Here is a 23,230-nt window from a genome sequence, read left to right on the forward strand (position 1 = left end):
ATAATTCTTCAATATTAACCAATTGGCATGATCGATTAGGACATCCTGGTTCAACAATGATGCGAAGAATTATAGAAAATACACATGGTCATCCATTGAAAGACCAGAAGATCTTTCAGAATAATAAGTTTCAATGTAAAGCATGTTCTCTTGGAAAACTTATTATAAGACCATCACCAGCCAAAATCCAAACTGAATCACCAATGTTTCTTGAACGTATTCAGGGTGATATTTGTGGACCAATCCATCCACCATGTGGACCATTCAGATACTTTATGGTATTGATTGATGCCTCCAGCAGATGGTCACATGTATGTTTATTGTCAACTCGAAATGTTGCATTTGCAAGATTACTTGCTCAAATAATAAAATTGAGGAATCAATTTCCCGATTATACAATCAAGAAAATTAGACTTGATAATGCTGGTGAATTTACTTCCCAGACTTTCAATGATTATTGTATGTCTATGGGAATCATTGTTGAGCATCCTGTTGCTCATGTACATACTCAAAATGGATTGGCTGAATCATTGATTAAACGTCTGCAAATGATTGCTAGACCAATGATTATGAAAACAAAGCTCCCTATTTCTATATGGGGACATGCAATTTTACATGCTGCTTCATTAATTCGCATCAGACCAAGTGCATATCATAAATACTCCCCATTGCAGCTTGCATTTGGTAAAGAACCAGACATTTCTCATCTGAGAATTTTTGGATGTATGGTGTATGTGCCTATTGCACCACCTCAACGAAAGAAAATGGGACCTCAAAGAAAGATTGGAATTTATATTGGTTATGATAGTCCATCGATCATTCGATATCTTGAACCACAGACAGGCGACGTGTTCACAGCACGTTTTGCTGATTGTCATTTTAATGAGGAAATCTTCCCAATGTTAGGGGGAGAACAGAAACATACCGAAAAAGAAATTACATGGTATGTATCATCATTGTTACATCTGGATCCAAGAACAAAACAATGTGAAAAAGATGTACAGCAAATTGTGCACTTGCAAAGAATAGCAAATCAAATACCAGATGCATTTGCAGACACAAAAGGGGTAACTAAATCATATATACATGCTGCAAATGCCCCTGCTCGAATTGAAATTCCGAAGAAACAAATTGAAGATAGTCATGATGTCATTAAACGCCTGAAGCGTGGAAGGCCAGTTGGTTCCAAGGATAAAAATCCTCGAAAAAGAAAATTCATAGAGAAACACAATGATCACAAAATAGAGAATGATGTTCCTGAAGAAACACATAATGATCACAAAATAGAGAATGATGTTCCTGAAGAAACACATGATGATGAAAATGTTTTGTCAGAACCACAAACTGACGAGAATCATGAAATCTCTATCAATTATATTAATACTGGAAAAATATGGAACCGAAAAGATATAGAAGAAATTGATGATATATTTTCTTATAATGTGGCAATCGACATCATAAATGATAATGAAGATCATGAACCAAAATCTTTTGGTGAATGTAAAAATCGGCAGGATTGGATAAAATGGAAAGATGCCATCCAGGTTGAATTGGATTCGCTAAATAAACGTAATGTTTTTGGACCTATAGTCCTTACACCTGAAGGTGTAAAACCTGTTGGATACAAATGGGTTTTTATTCGAAAGCGAAATGAGAAAAATGAAATAGTAAGATATAAAGCTCGACTTGTTGCACAAGGTTTTTCTCAAAGGCCTGGAATTGATTATGAAGAAACGTATTCTCCTGTGATGGATGCAATTACGTTTCGGTATTTGATTAGCTTGGCAGTATCTGAAAATTTAGAAATGCGTCTTATGGATGTTGTTACAGCCTACTTATATGGATCACTTGATAGTAATATATATATGAAAATCCCTGAAGGATTTAAGATGCCTGAAGCACAAAGTTCAAAACCCAGAGAATGTTATTCTGTGAAATTACTAAGATCATTATATGGGTTGAAGCAATCCGGCAGAATGTGGTATAATAGGCTAAGTGATCACTTGATGAAAAAGGGATATGTAAATAATTCAATATGCCCTTGTGTTTTCATTAAGAAAACAACATCCGGATGCGTAATTATTGCTGTATATGTTGATGATTTAAACATCATTGGAACAAATAAGGAAATTCAAGAAGTTGTGTCATACTTGAAAGAAGAATTTGAAATGAAGGATCTTGGAAAAACCAAGTATTGTCTGGGTTTACAAATTGAACAAAAAGAATGTGGAATATTTGTTCACCAGACAAATTATACAGAAAAGATCCTTAAACGTTTTAATATGGACAAATCAAATCCTTTAAGTACTCCAATGGTTGTTAGATCATTAAACATAGAAAAGGATCCATTCCGTCCATGTGAAGATGATGAAGATATTCTTGGTCCAGAAGTACCATATCTAAGTGCTATCGGTGCCCTTATGTATCTTACAAATTGTACAAGGCCTGATATATCTTTTGCCGTAAATTTATTGGCAAGATTTAGCACATATCCAACAAAGAGACATTGGAACGGAATTAAACATATATTCCGTTATCTACGAGGAACGACAGACTTGGGACTTTTGTATTCAAAAGATGCTAATCCAAGTATAATTGGTTATGCCGATGCTGGATACTTATCTGATCCACACAAAGCACGTTCTCAAACTGGATATGTATTTACTCGTGGAGGCACTGCAATTTCTTGGCGTTCACAGAAACAAACACTTGTAACAACTTCATCAAATCATGCCGAGATTATTGCACTACATGAAGCAAGCCGTGAATGTGTGTGGTTAAAATCAATGACTCAACATATCCAAATCTCATGCGGATTATCATTCGACGAGAAGCCTGTGATACTATATGAAGATAATGCTGCATGTGTTGCTCAAATGAAAGAAGGATACATAAAAAGCGACAGAACTAAACATATTCCTCCTAAGTTCTTCGCATTCACCAAGGAGCTTGAGAAGAATAAATGTATTGATGTTCGTCACATTCAATCAAGTGAAAACTCATCAGATCTCTTCACAAAGGCACTTCCTACGACAATATTCAGAAAGCACATATATAATATTGGGATGCGCAATCTACGAAATTTGTGAAGAATTGTTCGTGTCAACATGAGGGGGAGTTTACGTGACTGCACTCTTTTTCCCTTACTATGGTTTTTATCCCAATGGGTTTTTCCTAGTAAGGTTTTTAACGAGGCAGTATAAAAACACGTAATGTATACAATCATTATGATCATCATCACAAGGGGGAGTGTTGAAAAATTATTTAAAAAATGTGAAAAATATTTGTGTTGAAAATGTGAATGTTGAATGTTGAAAATTAGGTAAAATTAGGTGTTGAATGTTGAAAATTAGTGTGTGATGATGTAGATAATGATGTATTTTATTTTTGGATTATTTGTAAAAATTTTCTATAAATAGATCTCTCATTTGTGAAGAAAAACACAATTGAGTTGAGAGAAAAATATTATAAAGTGTGTAGTGTGATAATTTTGAGAGTTTGAGATTTTTACTTTTTACCGTAAATTTTTACTTTTTCACAACAAAAACATATTTGTTTATGGATTGAATTTGGAAAACGGAACAGTGTGGAAGGCTAACCCTACTTTTGACCAATTTTTTTGCCATTCTCACCGAGTCAACGCCTAATTCCATCTTTTGTATTTGTAGGTTACTTTTACATATGAAATTAGTGGTAAATTGTTTAACCTTTACATGAAATAATAAATATATATGTGTGTGTGTGTGTGTGTGTGTGTGTGTGTGACTAGTATATCTACACTGTCTTATTAAATAAATAGAATACGTAACCATGAAATCGTAGTATTATCATTAAAGAAATAGAATACGTCATTAAAGAAATAGAATACGTAACCATGAAATAAATCCTACAAGAAGTTATTACAAAACAACATATTTTTTTATATAAACAACAAAAAATATTATCATATTTAAATATTTATTCTAATTAATTACAATTTAAAAATATATATTTCTGAAGTTGAAGATTTCAATATAATCACTAATATTTTTAGACAAAATTACTGTAAAGCATAAAAACTATATACGGAAAACTAACTTATATTCACATAATATAAATATCGACCACAATTATAACGAATTTAAGAAAATTATAACATCCCACAATTGCAGAATGGCCAACTTTACAACTCCATACAAAAATATGCGATTCAAACCCAAAAACCAACTTTCTTTGAAGGTACATCATTCATCATAGTTTACACCATCAAACCAGTGCCTATATCGAATATGGTATCAAAATACACTAACCAGAATCAACCCAACACCAATTTCATCACAAAAGCCCGGGATTCCCGAATGGATTGGTTGACTGAGGGTGAGGGGCATTGGCGACCGGAAAAGTCCCAAAGCCCGTATCCCCAAAAGGATTTTGTGGGCTCGTCATAAAATTATGTTGTTGGATCTGTGGATATACCGGTTGAAAAGGAGAAAAGAGGGGGTTCTGAGGTTGCGTCACCCCAGCCATATGTACAGATGGGGGCGCCGGAACACCATTGGACATGGCAAATGGATCCGAGACTTCAAATGGATTAGGGGCCGGAGCTCCGTATCTTGGTTGCTGAGAAGCTCTATATGCACCTTCATCATATAAACTGTCGAGGAGCAGTGAGTCAAGTCCACCGGCCTGCCATAAAGAAGTCCACGAATCAATTACTTATACGTATCTTCAGTGATCGTGCATGTAATGTACAAGACAAATGTTTATTAGAGGATGGGTGATGAGCTACTCCAGCCACTTCGGTTTATCATTTTTGTAAAGTAAGAATGAGAATGAAAGAGATGGTCGGTATACTTGTTGACGAATGCTTTAGAATACATCTGTTCTTTAGCATCAGATAGAATATTACAGGATCATAATATTCTTTAGCCCCCACCTCTCTTAATCAAATTTCAACAAATAGTTCAGGCTAGTTGAACCCCCTCGCCTAGCTAGTCCAGTTTAGCTGTTAATTTGCGAAGTTATGAAATATGCTAGGGATATTAAATGGGGCCAGAAGAAAGAAATTCTGCTAAACATTATAGATTGGTCAATTATAGTCTCCAATTTTATTATTTGCCTTAGCACGTGGATAAATAAAAAAGCAAAAATGGTATTAAAGCGTAACATAAGGGATTTAAAAAGCCTTCAGACAACCAAAATTCAAAATCGCAAAGACATACCAATTTTCTCTCTTGCGCTGAAGATAAATTGGTGCTGGGGGTATTAACAAGAGCAAGTTCCCATCCAGTAACCGAGATATCTTTTGCATGGGTGGCATCAGAATCAAAAGGTGTCGTTCCTAGAGCATTATCCATTATGCATAAGGTGAGATCATAAAAGATGAAGACAAACCCTAAACGCCAAAGAAAAACTAAAAAAAACACAACACTTACCGGCTGGAACAATAGCTAAAGCCAATGCATTGCTTTCTTCAATGACAGATGCATTTTGCTCATTCACCTGCAACCCCTGAAATAATACATTTGCAAAAAAGGGTAGTGACAATGAAACAGAGTGTACAAACCAGCCAGTTACAACTAGCTGTAGGATCAAGTCTCTATCGTCACCAAAAGCTATAGTTATCATGTGTAGATTGATGTGTCGCATACGCAGTCATACAAGAATGTAGAGACATTTTAACCAGCAATTTTATCTACTCAAAGATCCACGAAAAGACAAGTACTGAAGAAGTCACCAGTAAATCGTCTGTCTCCAAGAAGGTTGGAGGTGGAGGAACAGCTTCCGAAACAGAGATAGTACCATCGTCTAAAGGTGGCGGCAAGGGTTCTGGTTCCTCTTCCAAAACCTTAGTATTTTCAGAAGGTGAAGGAGCATCATCTTGCTTATATGTCAGCATGAGCCTCTCTGGATAATCCTGGTGTCGGACGACCATGAATTAGCATTTGAATCAACTTGTCCAACCAGAGTCAACAGTATATTGAATGTTCAATGGATACACGTATACTAACCAAGGCTACACTTGGAACAGAAACCATTCGTGGTGCTTCTTTTATATATTCTTCCATGGTCACTAGAAAGGACTGCGGAGGCTGGGAAACACGGGAAGCATAATAATAGATCACCTTGTTAGAGAAGCTTATAAGAGATTGATTAAAAATCTAAGCATCAAATTCTTCAGACTGCTTACCTCCCTCAACACTGGGAACTGGAAATTTCTAGCAAGTTCAAGTCCTCTGCAGATTTCATAGAAATCAGAAAGACTACCTGCCTATATTAAGAGTCAACAACCACGAACTCAGCTGGAATCTTCAACTTCATACACTAATTGCTAAATAGCTTAATAATTTCAACTGGAAAAAAAGTCAAATGAATGCTGTAGAGCAAAAAGGTACCTGCTGGCCAGCTCTTTTATAGATCTCAAGGGCTTTAATGGCTTCATGTCTTGCCATCTCAAAAAACTGAAACGAAAAAGGTAGTAGATAACAGGAAAAAACTTTTTGATATGATTTAAGCAAATAAAATAATTGTTATTCGCAAATTTATGAAAATGGCATTATATTCATTTCACCTTGTCAACGAGATTGATTATCCCATCATTTATGGCGCAATATATTTTAAAGCTCTCTTTGAGAACCTGAAAATTCAACTCAATTTAGAATTTGTTTCCCTTAAATAATCATGATAATTAATCTCAGCAACAGCGTCATCCATTTAGATCCGCATCTTGATGATGGAAGGAGACAAAAGAGTACATACCAACGCGAGGGCATACTGAATTACATAATTCCCTACAGCTGCTCCTTCAGGCTGTAAAAGAAATAACAATTACCTGAATTCATTTTTTGCTTGGGATTTTATATATTAGAAACTAAAACATTAATGGGTTTGCATACATTGATAATAGGATCCATAATGCAATGCATATGAATTTGCCAAAGAATAAGGTATTAAAGAATTCAGGGAGTACCCGACATCCAATAAGGCGATACAGCAGCTTCTGCAAAGCAGGTATTTGCTCTAAAAGCTCTTCACTGTCCAAGTCCCTAGTTTTACTGTAACCCTGGTAACAAGATAACCAAAATGTCACTAAAATCATAGACATAAACCATAAACATGACTTCGACAACGGTGTAACTAAAAAATTTATTTCATTGTTCTTTGTGTTTAAAATTGCTGCAGTTAAAGCCATGATAATAGATAAACAAATTCATCGTATAAATTCCAGCCGACTTGCGGCTTAAATTGCATGCTGTCACAATTAGAACACTTACAAAACACAAAGGCATGAATATACGTATGTCATTGATAAAACTGATTACCTTATCTTGGCCTTGTGCAGGTTTCGGAAGGCGTTCAGCTTCAATGTCATACTTAAGTATTCTAAAGCATTCAAGTCGTTCTTCCAAGAAGAGTGCATATGTTCGTACCCAGGCAGAGCAATCCCAAGCTGTAGAAAAAGCAGTTGTCCTTGACTATTATTTACCTTTTTCAGTAATAACTTATTAACAGATGTTTTAAGATAATTGCATTTGTCTTCCACGGGGTTAGAAATTATGTTTGAAGTCCAATGGGATGTTATACACAATAGCAACTTACCAATTGGACTTGAATCGTCTTTGAAATTGGACATTTGAAAGACATGTCCTCTCTGTTGGTAATTCAAGATCTCCTCCCTAAATGTGGGATCACCTTCTCTCAATGTTCGGTGAATAACTATTAGCGTCTTCAATGCAACCTATGAAGATAAGAAAGTAACAAAATAAATTCCTATTTCAGATTTATTAAACTGGTGAAATGCAGAATTAACACTAACAAAATAAATTCCGATTTCAGATTTATTAAACTGGTGAAATGCAGAATTAACAAGATCTTAAGAGAGAATTTTTAAAACAAAGCTTCTAGCAAAAATAAAGGGTAGATATAGCAGTCATCCAGAGTCCAAACAATAACGTTATATCGATTGAGCATATAATCTCATCCTTAATTTTCAAGTTATGCAGATCCTAACAAACAATGGGACTCCATAATCACAAAACATAAGAAAATGAAATACGTGGCAACCATAAATAACTCCAATCCAGCAACCTATCTTTGACAGACTGCATGATTATTTGTTACAAAAACATCACATTAAGCAATCAAAAGAGTTAAAAAAATTCAGATGAAATCTATTAACAAACTCGAAAAGGGGATTTGAAGGTCAGGACTGACGTAACCAGCGTCCATAGGAAAGATTTGGTTAGTTATCGAAAGAAAAAGACATAAAAATGCATTTCTGAGATGCAAATTCCCGTTGATTCATTATATACTACCAGTTATCTTGCGATGTTCCAATTTTTGCAATGGAAATAATTGTTCAGTAAATTAGTAAGTAGTGATCCAGGAATAATAAGTTTGTGGTTGGTGATACTCGGAGTTAAAACGAGTAGTAAAAGGAAGCCAACTGAGGTCGAATGAACTTTTAGTGCATGGAAACAAAAAAATACATACTGTGACACAAACCCAAAAAAAAAAAAAGAAGAGTCAAAATCGGCATCTCCAAGGATCGTTTTCGACCACCTCACATGCTTTCTTTTAATGAAGTCTTTTAAGAATGTTAATCCAACTATACATATTATAAATCATTTCATGAAGTTCTATGCAAACAGAAATAACATTACAATGAAATCATGAAAAAGTATGATAGTATGATAGCATCAACACGAACTATAATAGTTCAATTCAAATATAACCCATTCGTTCAAGTGTGACAATAATCAGTAAAGTAATAAAACACTTATGATTCATGGGAAATAATATTTAAGCACCTTAAACAAGAGCATGATACCAAGTCCTCCAAAAATATTTCTAAATTCTTTATGAGTGAGAAATTTAAAGGAATCTCTTACTCAAACATACATGACAGTGGTAAATGCTTGCACAAACTCACATTTGAGTCTCCTAAAAGGATCAATTCAATCTAGTTTAATCAATGTGATGCAACGATAGGACAAATCATGGTTCAACCGCTAACGACGTCTAAGCAATATAATTAATGTCTATGCATCCTAAGAGTGAGTTTGTGCGTAGAAGCTTCTACCCCAGTTTGGTTCGGCTTTCTCTGAAAAAAAAGGCTTTAATAAGTCACAGGTGAGAATATAAATTAAAACTTCTGTTTTAGCATAAACTTTTAAAAAAATAAAAATAGCTCTTTTCTCTATTTCATCCATACATAAGCCTGCTTCTGTCTCTAAAACAACACTTAAAACGATCCTTCTTAACAAAGCACTTTTTAAGCGAATGCTCCTGTATCAAAATTGACTCCACGTCAGGTTGCTGAAGTGGTTTTACAACAGGCGTTCTTGAATGAAATTGTATATCAGGGGCTACAGCAGAGGTCATTATAAGAAGAGGGAATGTGGCACAGTGCATTCAAATAAAATATGCAATCTCCGTATATGTAAACCGGGCACAACAGAGAAGAGAGGTGTGCAGCCAACCCCAATTAGCTTGGGAATCAAGCTTGTCCAATGATGATGATGACTATGATGCTCCATCAATTTAGAAAATTACACAAAAGTCATTAGAATGACTGAACAAAACAGAAGAGCATAACCCAAAAAGGAGGCCATGACTAAATTGAAGCATCATTAAAATGAGACATGTCCAGTAAGAATCAATACCGTCCAATTACGTGTCTTTGCCAATCGTCTCGAAAGTGCATGTATGCAGTATGCAACGTCAGCCCTAGGCCGGACTGCTGATGTGGCAACCAAAATTTCTGCAAGAAACATCCAAATACTAAAAGCATTATCTCGAGTACACTCATTTTTAACCAAATGATAACAAATCCCTAAACAAAAACATCAGTTCTCTCCCACGGAAAACAAAAAATCAACACACATCTCATCGGTCAAATTCTGTTTGACAGAGTTGATTCCAATAGGAACAAGATTTCTAAATATAAATGTCACAATCCATGAAGTTCCTATCGTTTCCAAAACCCATAAAAAACTAATCCCATAAAATTGAATATCCTCCATAAATAGAGGAAGAAAAAGGACTCAAGAAAGCCCACTAAACATAAATCTTAATGGATCTGAGAGCATGAATAGCTGAAAAAGGGGAAGAACTCACTTCTGAGGTGTCTCTCTTTGGGTGGACACTCCACATGATTGGTAGCCTTGACAACCGCCACATCTAAATCCTATTTTTAGCCAGAAACAGGAAAAAAAAATCATCAGATCATCCAAACTTTGAAACAGTTTTTACAGTAAAACTAAATTTTCGGCACAAAAACAATCACATAACCATTCGCACGCACTTACACAGATAAACATCAAACCCAATAAACTAATTCATCAATATCCAGAATATTTTTCTCGATCACCCAATAATCCGTGCGCCGGGCCAAGAAAATCCTCAACCCGCTAAAATCCCAACAAGAAAAAAAAACCCACAATCGAATCAACAAGCATAGCACAAAATCAAACACATAGCAAACCAAAAACCCCTTCTTACACACACACATCTTCATAAACAAAGAGAGAAGCAATAGAAAGCGAAGGAACCTTAAAATCGGAATTCACGTGAGCAAGCCCGACCGTAGTCCGGTCTTTAAGGGCGCCGTAAGCCTTCCTCCATGTCTGAACAGTGGCCATTTCCGCTCAGATCTATCTGCTTCTTTCCACCCTCCCCTTGCTTAATTTCTTCTATCAATCTTCAAATCCCGAGTCTCCTACGGATTCTTGCTCCTCCACCGCAACTTGTACGATCCCGAGGCTACTGGGGAAATCGAAAATGGGAGAGGGAATGAGTTTGCTGGGGTTTTTCTTCGCGAGAAAAGTCCTTTTGATTCCTTTGGTTGGTTGGTTGGTTGACGTTGGATGGCGATGAGGAATGAGGTGTCATCATCACATAAAATAATACTAATTCCTTTTCCAAACAACATTTATTTTTCTTTTACTATTTTTATTAGATTCTTACCCTTATTTAATTATTTTGTTCCATTTTAATTTAATTTCTAATATTTTAATTATTTTTTAAAAATGTAATTTCGTTTATTGCCTAATAAGACGGATTTTTGACATATAATATTGGTCAAATATCTTTTTGATTTATTACCTTCTGTTAATTTTTTTTGCTAATTAATATTAAAAAAATGATATGATATGATATGATATGATATGATACGATAGATTGGTGATAATCGTTTAATTACAATAGATTGGTTCTTAAAATTTTTAACACCGATAAATTAAATTGAGGTTGGTTTTCAAATCAAGTGGAAAACACTCAAAATAATCATTCACAAAAACCGAATAGGTAAAACATTTAAAACATATGCAAGTTGAATGTGTAAAAATATTTTTGGTTGAAGCATTTTATCAAATATTTGGTATGTAATATTTTTGTATTTGAATAACACATAAAATGCTTCAACAATATATCTTAAAAACAGTAACAATAATAACTAAATACGATAAATAAATAGACATGAATTTGTTTATGGATGTTCGGAGAACTCAAGCTCCTATGTTACCTCTTCTTCCCTTGGAAAGAATCCACTAGACGACTTTGATTTATACAAATCCCTGTACAAACTAATTTCAACTTAGAACTCATCTCTTGCCTAATTGAAACTCATAACACATTCTCGATTTTAAGCTGCAATCTCACAATCCGTATAATGTTAACGTCTCTTATGTCAAGACTACAAATACAATATTTAATGTCTTTGTGTGAAGACTCACTCAACTAAACTTTGAAACTCAACTCTCATGTATATGTGTGAATAATTGTGTGTGGGGATTTTTACAGTGTGTGTATATATCAAATGTATTATCACACTTGGGTTTGCTCTCATTGTAGATAATTTCCTCGTGTAGGCTGCCCATTTTTTGAATCCCCTTCAAAATTTTGTATTTGGTCTTCAAGATATTGTATTCATAGGTTCCACGAATGATATATACATTAGACACAAGAATATGAGCTTTTGGAAAGTTTCTGTATTGTTTATGATATTGAAACGGTCATTTCCGTCTTGCTAGCCACTTTTCTCCAGCCTAACTAATTTTGAGGTTCTCTGCCAGTTGGGCTCGTCAGCTATACTAAACCAAACTGATGAGGTCTGCTCAAATCAGCCTTGTTAATTTCAGCCTGCACAGAACTCACATCTTTTTCGTCATTTATCAGCATCTTAAATTCTTATTCATACTTTGATTTATGAATATAATTTGTAGATTAACGTCTTAGTTTTGTAACACATACGGAATCATTTTCATTTGGATAACGAGCTGACCAGACTGACAGAAGTACCGCAACTGCTCATGCCCAACTGATCCTTGCTGATGCTGTCATTAGTTTGGCTAGATAACATCCGATTTAGCCTAAAAAACTTGAAATATATTTTTATTATAAAAATTGATATTTATATTTCATTTAGCTCATCTAAATACAAAATCTTACTTGTTCCAAATTGATTTTTTTGTTCGGTCGTTTTTGCGACTGGTCATTTGCATCACTGAGCCAGAAGATATCTTTGAAAAACTGCAGCTTGTCATATTTTCAGTTTGGCTAAATTCGAGATTCAGTTTTCATCTTGAGTTAGCAACTTCACATTTGAGTAAATATATGTTAGAAACACAATAACAAGTTTTGTTATAATTAAAATCAAGATTGTTAGAATTTCTAAACCTAACAAAATGTTTTCTATTAAATATTTTGGGAAAAAATTTAAAGATGTTATCTATTATAGAGTTATTAATTGTGATCATATATACATATATATACTAAAAAAAATTTAAGAAAAAAAAAAGTTAGTAAATATTAATTTTGAGGTTCATTTATTGCTCAGAACTATTGGTGAAGTTTGAGGAGTTGTATAATTCTAAAAATTAGATGTTACATTGTTATCATATCTTTTTTATATATATACAATAGAGATGAAGAAATTTCTATCTAACATAACTACCACTCACACAAGTAATATTTAAACTCAATACCATATTGGCGTTGAGACTCCACCTTTTCCATTAGGCCAAGAGATCATTAGTCATCATCTATAGTTTTTTTGTCAACTGACAAACAATCAATCATACTGATAAAACGTGAAAATGTCCATTTCCGCAAATGCAAGGAAAATAATGCATTTTTGATAGCTGTCAAAACATTTTTTCATAGAGTTTATTAGTGAAGAAGTATTTCACTCGTGCGATGCACGGAGTGTCATTTTATGTAATTAATGATTAAAATTAGTAAGTATTAGCGTTTCAATAATTATTTAAAATTATTGATATAATATAATGAATATACTTAAATTTTAAATATTATTGAAATATAAAATGGAAGCTAAAACTCGAATTTAGCCAAATTTAAAATTTGGCGAGCTGCAGTTTGTCAATGATATCTCACAGCTCGATTATGAAAATGACCAGCCGCCAAAACCACCGAACATAAAACTCAATTTGGAACAAGTCGTATTTCACGCAATTGGGTAAACTAGATGTTATCTAGGCAAACTAATGACAGAAAAACTCATCTATTTTGGCTGATCAGCAAGGATCGGTTAGACATGAGCAGTTGTTGTAAATAAACTAATTTTCCTCGAGCATTACAACGATACAAATTTTCAGTGTTCTAAAAATCCCCGCCTAGGACCGCCTAGGCGCTGGGCGGTCCAAAACCGCCCCGATTTTAGGCTAGTCGAAAGTTTTAGGCGCCACCATATTAATCGGCCACCTAGGCAGTCCGGGCGCCGCCTAGCGCGAAAGCCGCCTAGGCGATTTTACAATTAAAAATCCGCCTAGGCGGTTTACACTTAAAAAAAACAAATTATGATATTCCTAATTATAGTATATATGCATATCACCGCCTAGCCGGATTTCTACTTTTAAAAAAAACCAAAATAATAACATTAATAAATAATAATTATACTTTAAAGAATAATGTTGGAAACATATTTGACATTTGTATTTGTCTGCAGCCCAGCCCGTTCCTTGAGCTTTCAAAAAACCCTTGTTCTTATTTCTCAAGCAAACGCCAGAAGCAGGACGATGGTTTGATCAAATCCTTACATTGATTTCCCAACATTTTTAGGTCAGTATTTGAATCCTTTTTAAGTTTTAACTAATGTGTTCGAGTGTTTTCTTCCTGGGATTCTCGATGTTGTGCATGCGATTTTCTGTCTTGATGGTGTTTGATAAAATGACTCTATAAGAGATGTTTGTAATCTGAAATAAAAATAGAACTATAATACAAGTTGGTGGCTTTAGTGGAATTTGGGCATATGTATTCATTTTTATTTATTACTGTGAATCTGTGATTAGCATCAATTTAATTTGGGTACCAGAAAATGAATGTTTGAGTGGCATACGTAGAAGTACCAACTTGGAAATTATTGCATTTCTTAGTCTTCATTTTGAATATCCATGTATGTGATCTTTAGCATCTAAATTTCCCCTCAGGATATCATCTTCTAAGCTGAAATAACAGAAGTAGGAACAAAAAATGGCTGGTAATATGTCTTTTGAAGCATCTAATTCAATGCCAGAGACGGAGGGTGATAACCCTTTGAAGCATAATTCGATAGATGTTGGATGGGAATTTACGGACTTGGTGGATCCTAAAAATTTGGATAAGTTGAAATGTAAGTTATGTGGAAAAATTACTAGTGGTGGAATTTATCGGATGAAACAACATATTGCCCATATCAAAGGAAATGTTGCCCCGTGTAAGAATTCTTCGAACGAGAATAAAGAGAAGTGTGAGAATGCCATTGAAGACGCAAGAACAAAAAAGAAACAAAAGAATACAAATGAAGTGGCGGTGAGAGAAGAAGTTGTTCTTGATGAATATGAGGAAGATGGAGAGAGTCTAGAAAAAAGAAAGAATCCACTTACTCTTGGTCCTATGGACCGATTTGCATCTGCCATTGACCCTGATTCCGGGTTGAGTGGAAGTAAGAAGACGAAACAACAACAAAATATTCTTGATGGACTTTGGAAGCAAAGGACACATAGCGTGCATCAATATGTAGCTCGATGGGTGTATGAGTCCGGTATTCCTTTTCATGCCCTTGACAATGATAGCTTCAAGAGGTTTGTGGAAGCTGTTGGTCAATTTGGACCAGGTTATCGTCCTCCAACTCAATACCTATTAAGGGAGCCTTTATTGAAAGAAGAGGTAGAAAGAACTAAAGGTCTATTTAAAAAACAAGAAGAAGAATGGGCTTTGAATGGTTGCTCAATCTTGACCGATGCTTGGACCGACCGAAAAAGAAGAAGTATTATGAATTTGTGTGTCAATTGTAGGGAAGGCACAACTTTTCTTTCTTCTAGGGAGGCATCAGATGAAGCACACACCAGGAATTATATATTTGAATATGTGGACAAGTGCATTGAAGAAGTTGGGCCACAAAATGTAGTTCAAGTTGTAAAGGACAATGCTTCAAATAATATGGTGGCGAAAGATTTGTTGAAGGAGAAGAGGCCACATATATTTTGGATTTCATGTGCAACTCACACAGTGAATCTTATGCTTCAAGGCATTGGGAACCAACCTAAGTTTAAAGGGGTGATTGAGAAGGCGAAATGCTTCACCATATTTATTTATGCACATCACAAGACATTGTCAATGATGAGGAAGTTCACCAAAAAGAGAGACATTGTGAGGCCGGGAATAACAAGATTTGCAACCGCTTTTCTAACTTTGTAAAGTTTGATGGAAAAGAAAAATGAATTGAGAGCTATGGTTACTAGTGAAGAATGAAAAGCATGCAAACATTCAAAGAGTGTAAAGGGGATGAGTGTCTCTTTTTGGAATGGGGTAAGCTTTTGTTTGAAGGTTTTTGCTCCTTTAGTTAAGGTACTTCGTCTTGTTGATGGAGATAAAAAACCATCTATGGGTTTTTTGTATGGTGAATTAGTTAGAGCAAGATATGAGATTAAAGCGGTATTTAAAAATCAAGAGCTTCATTATCGTCCAATTATTGATATTATTGATGAGAAAAGTCGTAATCGGCTTGATAGTCCACTACATTTGGCCGCCTACCTCTTGAACCCAATTATTTCTTCAATGATCGGAGCATTGGAAGTGAAGAAGTGATCACAAATGGGTTTTTCACTTGTGTTGAATCATTTTTTCCCGATGACATTGATAGCCAAAGTGAGGTAGTAAATGTGGAGTTGTTGAAGTATATCAACAAAGATGGTGGATTTGGAAGAGCATTGGCTATGGCGGGATGCACAAAAAATGATGAGAAATATGATCCGGGTGAGAACAATTTTTTTAAAAAAAATTATTGTTTTTTTATTTGATAATTTTTATTGTTTCATTTGTTTATTTAGTTGGATGGTGGCATCTTTATGGAAATGGTGTACCTAAATTGCAAAAAATGGCAAAAAGAATTCTTTCTTTGACTACAAGTTCTTCCGGTTGTGAGAGAAATTGGAGTACTTTTGAAGGAGTAAGTACTTGATTGATTATTCTATACTTATTATTATATATTTTTAAATATGTATTCAATATTAATATTTTTTTAATGTAGATCCATACTAAGAAAAAAAATAGACTAGATACCGGAAGGTTGAACAATTTAGTTTATGTTCAATTCAATGCCAAGATCATCAACAAGAAGAAAAGGCAAGAAGAAAAAGGAGTGGATGTTCTACTTGCTAGTGAAGCAACTATGGCACAAGGATGGATTGTTGATGGTGGAGATGAAGATGTTGAGACAAATGTTGAAGATGTAAGGGAACTTCACGAAGAAAAATTTGTATCGGATGAAGAGGAGGAAGAAGCCATGGATTTTGAGTTTGAATCCGATACAGAAGAAGTATTGGAAAAATATGTAGATGAACTAGAAGAGTTAGATGTTTATGTTTAATATCAATATATTATGTTGGAAAAAATGTTGAACAAATTTAATTTTAATTGTACAACGGTTGTAGTAAAGTAGTAAACTGATGTGGATGATTCATATATAAAAATTTATTAATATAGATTTATTATTACAATTTTAAATTTTATAATAATATATATTTCATATACAAACATAATACTCATGAACCACTTAATGAATTTAAGCTTTAAAAAAAACCGCGTAGTCGCTAGGCGGTAGGCGGTAGGTAACCGCCCGCCTACCGCTTTTTAGAACACTGCAAATTTTATAACGTTGCGATTCTTTACGAGTCTAGTTTGCAACTTAAAAAGCAGTTTGTCATTTTAATTGATACTTGAGCAAGGAGTTATGTCNAAATATGAAATTTCGAATTTTAAATATCGAAATCAGTTTGAAATGCTCTTTCAAGAACAATCTACTCTGATACCACTTAAAAGGATAGATTGTGAGATAATCTTTGAGATACAATAGCTCGGTTCTTGAAATATTGAATATCGATGAATTAAATCGAGTTTGATTTTCAAACCAAGTTGAAGACACTCAAATTAAAATAATCATTCGTAGAAATAGATTAAATATTTTAATAAAATATTTAAAAGATATGCAAGTTGAATGTGTAAAAATGTTTTTAGTGGAAGCATTTTATCAAATAATAATAAGCAATGTTTTGGGTATTTGAATAACAAATAAAATACTTCAATAATCTATCTTAAAAACAGTAGCAATAATTAAATGCAATAAATAAATATGTACGAATTTGTTTATAGATGTTCGTAGAACTCAAGCTCTTATGTCATCTTGTTCTCCTTGAGAAGAATCCACTAGAATACTTTAATTTATACAACTCTTTGTACAGACCCATTTCAATTTAGAACGTATCTCTTGCCAAAATGAAACTCCTAGCACATTCTTAATTGTAGGTCACAACTTCACAATCCGCATAATGTTTAACGTCTCTTATGTCAAGACTACAAACACAATTTTTAATATCTTCGTATGATGACTCACTCAACTAAACTTTGAAGCTCAACTCTCATATATATATGTGAGTGATTGTGTGTTAGGATTTAATCATTTGCATTGTATTTATCTCTCAAATGTATCCTCACACATTGGACATGCTCTCATTCTAGCTAATTTCTTCATGTAAGATGCTCATGATTTGAATCTCATTCGAAAGCTTGTATTTGATCTTCAAGATGTTGTATTTATAGGCTTCAAAAATGATATATAAGTTAGACACAATAATATGATCGTTTGGAAAGTTTCTATATTTTTTCTGATATTAAAACGGTCATTTCCGCCTTGCTGACCACTTTTCCCGAGCCTAACTGATTTAGAGGTTTGCTTCCAGTTGGGCTCATTAGCTATACCGATCATTCAGTTGTGCTCGTCAGCTAGACTGAACCAAATTGGTGATGTCTTGCTGATTTCAGCATGTGCAGAAATAGTATTTTCATCGTCATTTATCCGCATTTTAAATTACGATTCACACTTTGATTTGTGAAGATGCTTTGTAGATGATTGTCTTAGCTTCATAACAGATACTGAATAGTTTCATTTGGATAATCGAGCTGATTAAGCTCACCAAAATACCGCAATTGCTCATGCATAAATGATTCTTGTTGATCAGCTAAATTAACGAGCTTTGCTGCCATCAGTTTGCCTAGATAACATCCGATTTGGCCCAACTGAAGTGAAATAGGACAAATCCCAAATTGAGTTTGGTCATTTGCATCACCGAGCTGTGAGACATCATTGAAACATTGAAGCTCGCCAGATTTTCAGTTTGACTAAATTCGAGTTTCAGCTTTCGCATTGAGTTAGCAACTTTACACTTGAGTAAATATGTTACAAGTTTTGTTATCATCAAAATCAAGATTGTTAGAGTTTCTAAACCCAATAAAAAATATTTAAGTATGAACCGAGTTGACTCGTTTCACGAAAAAATATATGTGAGACCATCTCATAAGAAACCTACTCGAATGCATTTATTGTTTTTGAGTTAAATTTTGTTTTTGTTTTTAGATTAATGTTTTCTTATAATAATTTTTTATATTAGGAAATAAGAATGATTACATCATTGAAAATTCAAAAGTTATAATAAAGATTAAATAAAATATTTTGGTAGTTTTAAAACTTTTGAAAAGTTAATATGATAGTGACAAGAGAACACACAAATTTACTAAAATTGATTTTTATAATATTTTTTATTAAATGAAAATAGAGTAATTTTATAAATTTAGAGGGATATTGATTGATATATTCTAAGCGTCCCAAACTTCATCTAAAATTAGTTATTCTGCACACGCGATGTGTGTGTGTACAATTTTTTTTATCATTATCGATGAACTAAAGTAAAATTTGACAAATTATAGAGGAACTGAATTGATATTTGAATTGTTGAAATCAAAAAAATAAAAATAAAAGTGTGTGTTGAAATTTTTTTTTAAAAAAACAAAAACAAAAAACAAAAGTATAATATTAATATCATATATAAGAGTAAAATTGGAAGAAAAAATCGGTGTTCTTCCTAAGTGGTTACTATCATGTCCTCAATTTTAATAAAATAGAATAGATATAGAGGAATAGATAATAATTGTAACAATAGTTGCAATAGTAGTAACAATAATGATGATAATAATACCAATACCAATAATAACAAATATTATAATAATGAATATCAATAATAAGCGGCAACAAAGACGAGGACGAGATCTTAAAAATAACAACAACAACAACAACATTAATGATTATCATAATAATAGTGATAGGGAATCATGACAACAATTGTAAATACGAAATTCATATGAAAATGGTTCCATTTTGGTTCCAATTTTTTTGGAAGAAAAACCGCCGTTTTGAGACCTCAAAACTATGGGTTCTACTTAGTTTGGAAGTTAGAAGAGAAAAGAAAAGAAGGGAAGAGAAATGATATATATTTTTTATTTGGGAGTTAAAGAAAGTAATGAAATGAAATAAATGTATTTTTGTTTGGGAAGGAAAATATTTTGATTATGTGGAATTGAAGTTTCTTTCCATTTCCTTTCACTTTTGGGAGGAAAATAATTTGATTATGGGAAGGAATATTTTACCTTCGTTTCATTTCTTTTCCATTCCTTAAAAAAATCTACAAACAACTTATTTTAAACCTTTTCCTTCCAAATCTTTTCTTTTCATGAATCGTATATTTTATAGTAAATCCCTTTTTTATCAACTTCTCTATTTTCTGTTGAACTTTACGGTAACACCACCGCTGTCTCCAGGAAGCTTTGAAAACTTTATTCAGTATATGTCAAATTTGGATGGCTCTACACGTCCTGTGTGTCTGATAATAATGACTAGTAGCCGAGATAAACTAACAAGAAGTTGACATGAAAATTGGTTTGAAAATGTCAAAAAAAAAGTAAATAAAACAACCGAGAAACTGTTGAAGAATCGTATAGATAAAGTCATATATTTAAAACTTCGGTCATTCTATTTTGTGTCTTCGGTAAGTTCACCACTACCTCTCTCCTCGAGAACAGGTGCGTGTTTGAATAGGTGTCCAATCAACCAATTTGTAACTTGGATTTTAATGATTCTAATGTAAAAATAATATTTATTTTAATAATATTTGAATTTATTGTTTTGGCACTTCTTTATCTGTATACCCATGCTAGTTGCATAGATAAAGCCCTTGAATATACAAATAGTAGAAAGAATATGAGATGCTCATATGATGAGTATCATGAAACTCATATTTGTAATACTGTATATTCTAAACAGTTCCTAGGCGATTCAGCCGCCACTACGAAGGATATAGGCCGCTCGAGTTCGAGACTAGTATCTGCGATGTGAGTACCATATTTCATTCGTAGGGGACATTGTGATGTCCGAGCATGCAGATAGGTTCTCCTTGTAGAGTGCACTGAACAACCCTCTATAAAGGACTTTCCAAGTGGTTCTCACTTATCGAGTGGAAACGTCCTAGTTTATGGTTGTACACCATTAGTCCTTATGACCCGGGACAACATTGAGACTCTATGTGCTAGCATTTCACTTTGACTTGTTTACCGACTCTTAAGGGGTCATCAGGTGGCAAGGTTGGGTGTTATGGCGAAACATATAGGAGTCGATGCATTGTAGTTGGGGATTCACCGCTTACCTACGGGTATGGATATCCTATGTGTTTTCATGTGCGTGTAGTTTTAAAGCTCTGATCAGAGTATGGTCGTAATTATGAAAGGGGGTTCATAGATTACACCATCGATGCAACTACGACATGACACATAGCATCGATTCATTGACAACTCTCGATAAACCAATGGTTGTCGAATCGGTCGGGATATATGAGTTGAAGGGACCGTACTGTACGCTAACCATAATTGAATGGTTCTTGCAGGCACTATCATTTGATACCTAGGGAATCATGTAAGCGATGCTGCTAGGCGTTTAACATGATTGGTTGGGTAATATCAGACTTGAGTTCTGACGTTCTTATTATCAAGGAGTTGATAAGTAAGAATGGAGCAATTGGGGTATGCTCGAATAAGGACATGTTTAGTCCGAATCACATGGAGTTGTGAACCCACGGCTAGTTGTATCAATGATCTTTTGAGGTCCACACAAGTACTAGCTTTCTAGATCCCGATGAGAAGTAAAATAGTTCAATGTGTTGAACGGCTTATAAATGAGTTTATAAGCGTAAAGAAAATGGAAGTATGACTTCTATGAGAGAAATGTAAATTTTAATTTATGGAAGTGTTCCTGAATTAAAATTTGGCCAAGTGAATAATGTATTTGAAAATATTGATTTTCATAAACATTATTATGGACTAAATTAAATTAATTCAAGTGTTGGATTAGTTAAATCATATTGAGTCTTGTAGAGCTCAATTAAAATAATTATTTAACTAGTGGGACTTGGGTAAATTCAAGTAATGTTTAATTAGTCTCAAATATGTTTGAGATAATTAAATTTAGTCCATGGTTTTTAATTTGATTAAAAACCATATAATATACATGCATGGGAGGTGAAAGGTTGGGAGACTACTTTTTGTGTTTTCAAGGCATGGCATGCAACTTTTGCTTTCAACTTTTTGCATGTCCAAGACAAGTCTCCCTCCCCCCCATTACACACAGCTTGGCCGAAATTCTTCACACTTTCTCTCCAAGTTTTTCTCTCATTTTTCTTCTTCAAGTGTTGAGGAAGAAATATTCTTCTCCTTGAAAAATCTTCTTGTTTTTCTAGTGCAGAACAAGAAGGGATTTACCTAGCAAGTGGTGGGCCTAATTTTTGAAGGAGGAGGAAGCTTGTAGATCTTCATCCACTCAAGAGCCAAGTTGTTTACAACTTGGTTGGTGCCATTCATCACCCTCAAGAGGTTGATAGGTATAATCTCTTAAACACCCTATGTATGTCTTGTATGGTGTTTAAATGTATTTGTTGCACAAGGCACATGGTGGCCGAAAATTTTAGCATGTAAAATAAAATTTTTGACTTCCGTTGCGCTTCCGGTCACCGTAACCGATCCCCTTTCAAGTGGTATCCGAGTTATGGTTACGTTTTTTGTTTTTCTTTTACAAGATATTATATTGAGATTGATTTCTAACCGCTTGAGATGAAATTTTGCAACAAAATTCAAGGTTTGATGGAGCATATTTTGGGCAGCCCGGGCTGCCCGATGGGCTGCCCATTTCGGGCAGCTAGGGCAGCCCGAGGGGCTGCCTGAACAGCCCCTATTTTTAAAATTAAAAAAAAAAATTTTGGGTTGCCGGAATCCGGCGGCGGAGCTCCGGCGACGGCGATGATGACTAGGGTTTTCAAAAGGTGTTTTGAAATATCAAAGTGTCATGGGCCTTGAGTTATTGGGCCATTGGATGGCTAACATATTTGTGAATTTTAAATGGGCCGAAAATGTTTTGTTGGAAAATAAGTTTTTGGGCCCTTAAGTTTAAAATTACAAAAGTTGCAAATATTTTCTCATGAAATAAATAATTTAAGTTGGACGTTAATTATTTATAGTAAATTGTGATTTACAAGAAATTCGGTTATAAATAAATTAATTAGAAAGTAGACAAAGGTGTTTGTATACTTTGTTAATTTAATTTATAATCGTGGCGGTTAGTGATTGGATCAAGATATATGATATTGGATCAATTAATTATTGTGATAATTAATTGATGGTGTATGATATGTGATATTATGCATGAAGGATGATCAAAAGCCCAAGCCCAATTTGCTAGGTGTATGCTAGGATATTTTGTGTTGAATGATTGTAATAATTATCAATTTATAAAGTGGGCTTGGTTTATGGCCCGTTCCCACCCCATGAGATGTATCCCTATTTGCCATGGATATTTATTTGTAAATATTAGTATAGTGGA

At 34.1% G+C, this 23,230-nt stretch overlaps 1 protein-coding gene and 1 pseudogene across 1 annotated transcript; one reads left to right on the top strand and one right to left on the bottom strand.

The window, feature by feature from the left end:
- Positions 1 to 4,093: 4,093 nt before the first annotated feature.
- Positions 4,094 to 10,856, bottom strand: LOC140964414 (putative clathrin assembly protein At2g01600). The gene is made up of 15 exons (XM_073424181.1): positions 10,533 to 10,856; positions 10,099 to 10,168; positions 9,645 to 9,742; positions 7,579 to 7,717; positions 7,302 to 7,429; positions 6,950 to 7,042; positions 6,739 to 6,789; positions 6,551 to 6,616; positions 6,375 to 6,440; positions 6,170 to 6,250; positions 5,991 to 6,071; positions 5,717 to 5,896; positions 5,415 to 5,490; positions 5,202 to 5,320; positions 4,094 to 4,665 (listed from the first exon to the last, which is right to left on the bottom strand). Exons 1-15 carry the CDS (start codon positions 10,620 to 10,622, stop codon positions 4,315 to 4,317), a joined length of 1,689 nt encoding a protein of 562 aa, XP_073280282.1. The 5' UTR covers positions 10,623 to 10,856; the 3' UTR covers positions 4,094 to 4,314.
- A 2,742-nt stretch (positions 10,857 to 13,598) lies between these two features.
- LOC140963976 (uncharacterized) lies at positions 13,599 to 17,075 on the top strand (annotated as a pseudogene).
- The last annotated feature ends 6,155 nt before the right edge of the window (positions 17,076 to 23,230 follow it).

This window comes from Primulina huaijiensis, chromosome 18 (assembly GCF_012295235.1).
Source record: "Primulina huaijiensis isolate GDHJ02 chromosome 18, ASM1229523v2, whole genome shotgun sequence".
In the NCBI taxonomy this organism is placed as follows: domain Eukaryota; kingdom Viridiplantae; phylum Streptophyta; class Magnoliopsida; order Lamiales; family Gesneriaceae; genus Primulina; species Primulina huaijiensis.

Bases quoted from the DNA above. Each gene is read 5' to 3' on its own strand.
- LOC140964414 (XM_073424181.1), bottom strand. From the start codon at position 10,622: ATGGCCACTGTTCAGACATGGAGGAAGGCTTACGGCGCCCTTAAAGAC. The intron at 6,790-6,949 runs GTACTCCCTGAA...TTTCTTTTACAG, and splicing joins ATCGCCTTATTGGATGTCGG to CCTGAAGGAGCAGCTGTAGG. The intron at 5,321-5,414 runs GTAAGTGTTGTG...ATAATGCTCTAG, and splicing joins TTTAGCTATTGTTCCAGCCG to GAACGACACCTTTTGATTCT.